Genomic DNA, 8,599 nt, shown 5'->3' on the forward strand with positions numbered 1-8,599 from the left:
CATCAGCCTCTTTTTCAAAGTTTTTTTGCGCCCCCCGCCAGTCTCTTCGTCAAAGCTAACGGTGAAGTCGTTTAACGGAACCTGTGAACATATTGGTCCTTCACACGTCTGAGGTGGGTAAACGTGACTATTTTGGGCTGTCTCTGTTGTGTCTTGCCTGTCTATTGGTAGGTGTTTAGATTGGAGTTTTCACGAGTTCGCAAATAGAAACCTATGTTATAATCTTAAACGTGATTGGATTTGGACCAAAAAAAGGTAATCCAAGCGGAATAAATTATTCCAACTGGCTTTCGGCTTCTCAAATCTGGGTTTGACTCAAGCATTGCCCTTATCATCCTAACTCATTTTTCTGATTCATCAAAGTAATCTCAAACTTTCTCCATCGCTTTCCTCGTAGTAGCAGCCATCGTACTGTTGTGTTTGCATCTATGGCATTAAAATGAGGAAGAATTACAATGAAGTTTTAAGGAAAAAAATAATTACAAAACAAGTTTTACAAGTTATCATTTCTTATTCTGAAATTTATCATTACAAGCTGTTTAAGTTGTTATTAGGATTTTTTTAGTACTTGTTTTTCTTTCTTGAGATCTTATTGTAATTCTCTTTTAAAATTATTCATGTTCTTGTCAGAATCATTCTCCACTTGTGTAATTTCAAAAGAACATGAGCTTTATTCATTACATTGACCTCCCTGATAATCATAAAAAAATTATGTGCAAAGATTTACATCAATAATATAACCAACTCAATAGGGGTTCAAATCATAATTATCTCAAACCTATAAACTTTCACTATTTGAAATGTTAATTTGGCCATGATGTTAAGTTTCTGCTGACTAGCTTATTTGTTGGCCTTTGATGATTCATTGTTTAAAAAGAACAAAAAGAAAAGGAAAAGAACAAAATCGCCAAAAAAAAAAATCTACTGTTTACACCAAACAAAAAAACAAACAAATTACACAATGTTTAAATTGTAGAGTCGTTGAGCTTGGTATTATTATGTATGATTAGTAAGAATCTTGTGAAAAGAATTGAACTTGTTATGGCCAAAAATTGAGCTTGTAGTAGTTGCCCCTAAGGCTTTCATACTCCGATTTGTGAACTTATTAGTATCTAATGTTTGCTGTCATGTGTATGTAATTATCCTTACGTAATTTTATTTTTATCATTTAATTTAATTGACTACTCTAGAAAAAAAATAATAGATTGAAGTATGCATTTATTTTCATTGTCACAGAGACTTTTTCTTAGTACACCATTCTAAATTAAATTTATAAGTAAGGATGTGAAACCAATTACCTCTCTTTATATTGGGTTTTTTTTTTTTGGCCAGCCTCTTTATATTGGTTTTAAACTGTGAATGTTACCACTGTCTTGAGACTCCAATTTACATATAACCATTTTTTTAATCACCCAAACTTTTTTTTTTGGATAGCCACCCAAACTTGTTATCATAACCAATCATCCAAAGCCTGAGAGCATATTCTTTCTCTCCAAGCATTTTATCCATTGATCCATCAATCTAATTTTCTTCTTTACTGAGTGGCTATTAATTTCTTCCATAAATTTCTTTTCTTTTTTTCTTTTCGTCCTAATTGGTTAGTGGCTCCTTAACACGGGAAAGGCACAGTACTACAGTACGGAAGCAAAATCCATGACGACATTGCGTTTCTTTCCTCCTTTCCATACAAAAAATACAAAGTTCTTCTCTTTTCCTCTCCCACGAGTCGTTTTGCACAACATGGAGAAATCATCGTCGGAGCCGGTGGATTTCCCATTGTTGGTACGTTCCAATTACAAAGCTGGCACTATTCCTTATAGACTGCCCTCTGATGATCCTCTCAAGCCCACTCCCACCGAGCTTTCTTGGATTAATCTTCTTCTTGGCACCATCCCTTCCTTCAAGTACGGGTCTTCTACTTCTTCTTCTGCTCTGTGTCGGTCTTTTTTAGTTCCTGGTTTGGAAATTTTGCTTGTTTCATTTGAAATGCAGTACTGCGCTATTGGTTATTTCGTTCTTTGGTGGTGCGTTTTGGATTTTATGTCGGGCCATTCTGCTCGAGCAGTTCGATGATGGGTTTTTTTTTCCGGTCTTCTTGAATTCTTCCAACCTTGATTTGCAATTTTACACAATGCGTTTTAGCCATGTGAGGGATTATGATGATATCCACGTGGCGTCAGCATTTCCATTGGTTAGCTTTGAAGGAGCAGCTTCACATACTTTTAGAGTTTAGCTTGTGTATTATATTTAAAAGAAAATGCCTGTAAAATTTCTTCATTCAATTATTACTCTTTATAATTCTTGATAAGGTAGATTTGCTATGAATTTAGAACGTTAGATATGTTAAATGCTAAACTTTTAAGCATCCCATTTAATGATTACGTCCCAAAAATTATCCTATATTTTAAACGGCATGAACTAATAAATTTTTGGATAAACACAAATATTTTTGGCTAACGTTAACCTGGTGCCGATTCTCATTTTTGTTAAGTATACTATCACTTATTGGTGTTTGTCAACTTCTATAGACTTTGTGGTTATCGCATAAGCTTATCTTGTGGCATCCCTCTCAAGGTGTTTAACCTTGAGGCTTGAGGGGGGATGCCCTTCTTGTAAGCCAGCACAGGAGGTCAACTTCTCCACGGCAAAACTAGCAATGATAATTGATCTAAGTCTTTGGCATTTGGGGCCTCTTTTCCAACTGAATTTACCATGGTTTTTTAATGTATATACATATATATATATTCACGTACTGAATTAGGGCGAATTTTGTATTGTCTTTGTGCTGGGATTGGCTACCAATAACCTAGTTCAGCTGGTTAATTGTGGAAGTTATTATTAAAAAGGGAGTAATTGAAATGGTAGCAGGTAGGACAACAAACTAATGTTTCAATAGTTTCCATTGTAATTTCTTGAAACTATGAACAATCTTATAACGTGAAATAATAAAAAGCACTGATAGCTTCTGAGGGTATCTCTTAACTTTCTTACTCTGAATTCAAAATCACATCTTTGGTGTGCTTGCAAACATTTTAAGTTTTCCTTCTGTATCAGCTCTCCGAAAGTAATTTTAGACACGCTGTTTATTAATAAATGTCACATTTTTTTATTTTTTTCCGCCGGTTTTTTTTTTTTTTTGGGTGTTTGAAGTCTCTCCAAAATTACAAAAGGTGGGGTGTTGTGACCCGTTGTTAGTTAGAAGGTAAGACTTGTCCGAGCCCTATGGGGGTGATACCAAATTAAAGTGAGGATCTTGTTGTTTGTATATTTTCTTTTCTACATTGCCCTTCGTGTGTGTGCGGAGGGGGCATATTTGACTACTCTAGCACTCATTGCACCAGCTACACTTGCGTAAATAATACAGGAAGCGTGCAGCGAGTGATCCTTCTGTTCCTGATGCTGCTAATAGGGCTGAGAAATTTGCTCAAAGGTAATCGTTTGTTGCTTTTCTTCTTCTTTTCTGTTTAGCTCAGAGATCCATTGCACGTATAGATTTTCGCTTTTAATGATAAACATCAACATACATCTGGAAATCAGAAGGGAATAAAGTTTCTTTTTGATCATTAGGCTTGTGCATGTCATTTATTTACGTTTCTTTTCTCTTGATTTGAGTAAATCAAAATTCTTGTTAGTGTGGGAGATCCTGATTGCTTCTATTAATATTGCATATTTGGTAAAGATATGCTGAAATGCTTGAAGATTTCAAGAAGAATCCTGAAAGTCATGGCTGGAGACTTGATGGAATTGTATGTTCTTCTGCTAAAGTTGTATGCTATGTCATCCCCACACAGCCTCATCCCTGTAGAAAGTAAGAACAAGGAGAGAAATAATATAGCCGTTGAATAACGAATCTGATCCCCCCCCCCCTTCTGTGTTTTTCTTTTCTTCCTCTTTATGGGAAGGGATGTTCTAGATTATCTGCAGGCTTCGTGAGCAAGTACTAAGAGAATTAGGATTCAGAGATATCTTCAAGAGAGTTAAGGTAAGTTTGGCTACATGTCTTGTACCTTAATGCTATACAGACATCATTATTAAAAGGAAGAAGAAAACCATGTGCGCATCTGGTTATAATGGTTGAAATGATGAGAAATCATGCGTAAAGAGTACTGGGAAATTGATTAGCACTGCTTTTCAGACATGGATGGCTAAAATCAGTTTAAACCTATAGCTGTTGTTGAATCCTGACATATGTTGTTACCAGTTTCATTAATAAGAATAGGGATGGAATCATAACATCATTGGTGAACAATGTTGACCTATTTGGTTAACTTTTGTTACTCCTTTCCGAGTGAATGCAATAGGAAGAGGAGAATGCAAATGCCATGACCCTGTTTGAGGATGTTGTTCGACTTAACGATGCTATTGAGGATGAAGGCAAGAGACTTGAGAATCTAGTTAGAGGGATTTTGGCAGGAAATATATTTGATCTTGGTTCTGCACAGGTAAGTTAGCTTTCTATTCCTTATTGTAGAACTACTGCATACATAACTAATATTATTGGATCAAACTGAACTAAGCTTAATTCTTGACGCGAACATGTATTTTTTGGTTTAACTATGATCTGTAACTTTGGATATCCTTTCACAAACTGTGCTGCGTTACTATCTCATTTATCCCCATGCTTCCCTATTGTGTGCCTTAATTTCTCTGGTAGGACCAGTAGTCTTGGTTTTGGCTAATTATCTGTGAAGAAAATAAAGTTCCCCAATGGCTCTCAATTAGCATATGCTAGAATTTATGGCTAGTTTAACTGCCATTGTCACATTCTATGATCTGTATTTGGAACCTTTGGTCAAAATTTTTGCATGGAAAACCATACAGATTTAAACTTCATTCCAAGTTTGTTTTAATGTTATGAAAGCATGTGAAATTGATTATGACTGTCATGGAGTATTTTACAATCATATGTCGAAATTGGGATAAATATAACTCGTCCTATTTTATTACGTTGTGTATTATCTTTTTATTCCCACAATTTCTTGAAGCTTGCAGAGGCTTATGCTAAGGAGGGAGTGTCCTTTTTGGCTACTTGTCAAAGTCTCGTCCCACGACCTTGGGTTATTGATGACCTTGACACTTTCAAACTGAAATGGAGCAAGAAATCATGGAAGAAGGCAGGTTTCATGTGTATATAAATATGGTTCTTGGAAGGAATTTTATTTCGTTTGGCTTAAACCCAAAATGTTATGTAGCAATAATGTTCTAAGCCGTTCATTTTTGTCACAACAGGTTATCATATTTGTTGATAATTCAGGTGCTGATATCATTTTGGGTATTTTGCCGTTTGCAAGGGAGCTACTTCGGCATGGGATTCAGGTTTGCTTGCGTACATATCTCTTTTGGGCCATGTCTTTTTCTCTGGCTGTTGAAAAACCAGAACTCCTCTCTGTCCACCCCCCCCCTTTTTTTCTTTTTTTTTTTAATGGTGGGGAGGAGGAAGAAGTAGTTGCCTTTGTTTTTTGTGGGAAGTTTAATAGATCATTATGATGAACCAGAAATTTGTTTTTGCAGCATAAAGCACTGTAGGAATTATGAATTTTGTTATTTATCTTTGCATTCCCAGGACTTCATCAGAGATAATAATTTCTGAACATTTAATCTACTCCTCCGGTTTACACTACAAAATGGGTTTTACATTTATGACTGGAGGAATATTTTAATGCATGCATTAGACCCACTTGATACTTCTTTCTTGTAGAATTGTCAGTAGAATGACTGTCTTACTGTAGGTGCTTGGCTTTCTTTTGCTCTTTTCCCGTTCCAGATTTTTACCTGAAACTCAGATTGCATTTCACATTTTCGTTGTATAGCCCTGCCAGCTTCGGTATGTCTTGTAAAATTCCATTTGAATGCAGGTTGTATTGGCCGCTAATGAGTTACCGTCCATTAACGATGTAACTTACCCTGAGTTAGTTGAAATTATATCAAAGGTGATGAAAATAAATTTGTTAATTTTTTATTTTATTTTATTTTATGTTACAACCATATTCTTTGCCAACACCAATATGTTGGTTGCCAGTTAAAGGATGAAGAAGGACGGCTAATGGGTGTGGATACTTCAAATCTTGTAGTTGCTAACTCTGGCAATGATTTGCCGGTAAGAAACTTGGCAAGGTTCTTTGTTATTTCTTATGGTGGCTACGTCTTTCTTTCTTTATCTTCTTGGTTTTACGTGTTGCAGGTTATTGATCTTACACGCGTGTCACAAGAAATTGCATGCCTGGCCAATGATACAGATCTAGTCATATTAGAAGGGATGGTGAGTTCTTACTTGGATATTGTTAGAGTCACTTTTAATCGCATTAAATTAGGATAGACACAACGCTGGGCTTTGATAGGCAGAATTAAGCAGGCCCGGAGCTGGAATAAGGATGGAAAAAGTTCAAGGGACCATTTGGTTAGTGGAAAGTATGATGATGGCTTGAAATGAAATGGAATTGAATTGAATGTTGATCACTATGAACTTGTTTGATACGCTGTGTAAAGGATGATAAATGATTTTATATTTATTTATTTATTTCACTAAAATATGACCAAAATATCCCTCAACCAATTTCTTCTTTCGCTGCCCCTTATTGTCTTCCTTCCCGGGTTGCTTAAACCATATTCCAAAAATCCAAAGCACATTATTCACAAGTAATAAATAGTAGTGCGATTCAATTATAATAAGATAAATGTAACAGCTGAGTATATTTGTTGCTCTATAACACGTTATGATTTTATGAAAAATTGTACAGTAATTTTGTCAGGAACATCAGCTAAGTTTGATCATCAAATAGTTTCCTTGTTTCAGAGTCCTTGTCCTGGGTTGAGAAAAAAGGGGCAGCCAAGAAATCTTCCGTTCATTCACAGAAAACTCTGTATTAACTTCTAATTATACTTATAATACCGCTGTAATAAATCTCATTGTGTCAGAGCTGAGAATCTTTAGATTCCATCATTGAGAATCTTTCCAATCCTGAAAAATCCAATATGAAAAGTGTCTTGTTTCCTTTGACAGGGCCGTGGTATAGAAACAAATCTGCATGCTGAATTTACATGTGACTCTCTCAACATCGGAATGGTAATAATAATGCATTTATCATATGAAAACTGTTGCAAGTTTTGATCTTATATTCGCCTTTCTTATATTTCATTCTCTCTTCTTGCCATTCATTCTATATTTGCAGGTTAAACATCCTGAAGTTGCAGAATTTCTTGGGAGCCGTCTTTATGACTGTGTGTTTAAATTCAAACAAGTTCCCAGGTCTCAATGTTGACAAGTTTCTTTTATTAGCACCATCCATTTCTAGAGTGTCATTCATATATGAATTATGCTACTTCTAGTATAAAGAGAATTCACACTAAAAATCATTGATTTGGATAACATGAATAATATTGGATTCTGATTCATGATATTTTAAAAATGTTGATTAAACGAGGAGATAAGTATCTTTATACGTATTAAACAAGCATGACCACACACACACACACACATCATGACAGCTTTGATGCAGCATACAACTCAGCTCTGCTGAATAGTGGCTTTTTTCTCAATGAAGCAGATCCAGGAATAGGGTTGATGGAGGAATTAATATAGTACTCATGGTTTTGTTGGGCTTTATCATCAAAAATTTCAATAAAATTTGTTGACCTATTCTTACTAATAATTAGATTTAGTTAAAACAAAAATTGACGCTGCTTCTATGGATTATGGAGCTTGGGGTAGGCCTTATTCCGTGCTAAGAGCAATAATAATTTTATTATTACAAGCCAAGATTTAAACCTGCTACAATTCGGTTGGGGAAAAATAAATAAAAAATAAAAACCTGCTACAATTCAGGTCAAAAAGAAAAAGTCCGTTAATCATTTATTTTTTGAAAAAAGCAGACTACTTGTGATTTAATAGAGTTAGTATCAAGTTACAATGGGAGGGAAAAAAAATTTACACTCCGTGACTGTACTACATAATAAGTTAGGATTGAATTTGCCCCCTCTTACTTTTAGAGCCCCCTCTTAAGAACTTTCATACTCCTATTTCCTATTCTTAATATAAAAATTAAATAACTAATTTATGAATATTAAGAATATTAAATTAAGCTAATTATTTGTAATAAGTTGGTATTATCTTTTCTAAAATATCCTTATTAATCATGCGTATTATAATGAAAACCTTTTAACATGTGTAATTTCTATGGAAATTGTTTTGAAAAAAAAAAAGAAAGATAAAATAGATTGGAATTTTATATTTAAAATCAAATTAAATTTTCAATTGTCTCTTATATTTAGGATCAGAAATAGTACCAAATTAGAAGGCCATTGACAGTTGGCAATATGTGTAATTATATAACTATCAAGATGTAAATGATTTGTGAAAGCATTGCCCTTTTTTTTCTAAATATTATTTGTTTGTTTTTTTTTCTTGCTTTCATCTCTTACTCAACATAATTCCAATAATGATGTTACAAGTTCAATAACGAATTGATCTCCCTTCATATGATAAATCTACTTATTATGACTTATGCAGATTTCTTTATCATTAGTGATAATAACCTCAAATTACTTTCCTTCACCAAAGAGTTCGTTAATCATTGTTCTCAAATAGAACTAGGGATAAGCA

At 34.4% G+C, this 8,599-nt stretch overlaps 1 protein-coding gene across 2 annotated transcripts; it reads left to right on the plus strand.

Annotated features, from left to right (window-relative positions):
- Positions 1–46: 46 nt before the first annotated feature.
- LOC114751918 (uncharacterized protein At2g17340-like) lies at positions 47–7,417 on the plus strand. Of its 2 annotated transcripts, none has more exons than XM_028940616.1 (13): positions 47–113; positions 1,624–1,904; positions 3,365–3,430; positions 3,680–3,767; positions 3,914–3,982; positions 4,302–4,442; positions 4,986–5,114; positions 5,230–5,316; positions 5,856–5,930; positions 6,020–6,097; positions 6,182–6,259; positions 7,001–7,063; positions 7,170–7,417. In XM_028940616.1, the coding sequence occupies exons 2-13, from the start codon at positions 1,654–1,656 to the stop codon at positions 7,257–7,259; spliced, it is 1,215 nt and encodes a 404-aa protein (XP_028796449.1). In that variant the 5' UTR covers positions 47–113; positions 1,624–1,653; the 3' UTR covers positions 7,260–7,417. The 2 variants fall into 2 exon arrangements, with proteins under 2 accessions (XP_028796449.1, XP_028796450.1); XM_028940617.1 differs by having other exon boundaries at positions 3,680–3,746.
- The last annotated feature ends 1,182 nt before the right edge of the window (positions 7,418–8,599 follow it).

The sequence above is a fragment of the Neltuma alba genome, unplaced genomic scaffold, assembly GCF_004799145.2.
Source record: "Neltuma alba isolate B1F8T4 unplaced genomic scaffold, ASM479914v2 tig00007157_pilon, whole genome shotgun sequence".
In the NCBI taxonomy this organism is placed as follows: domain Eukaryota; kingdom Viridiplantae; phylum Streptophyta; class Magnoliopsida; order Fabales; family Fabaceae; genus Neltuma; species Neltuma alba.

Bases quoted from the DNA above. Each gene is read 5' to 3' on its own strand.
- LOC114751918 (XM_028940616.1), top strand. From the start codon at position 1,654: ATGACGACATTGCGTTTCTTTCCTCCTTTCCATACAAAAAATACAAAG. The intron at 3,768-3,913 runs GTATGCTATGTC...GGGATGTTCTAG, and splicing joins TATGTTCTTCTGCTAAAGTT to ATTATCTGCAGGCTTCGTGA. The intron at 7,064-7,169 runs GTAATAATAATG...CTATATTTGCAG, and splicing joins ACTCTCTCAACATCGGAATG to GTTAAACATCCTGAAGTTGC.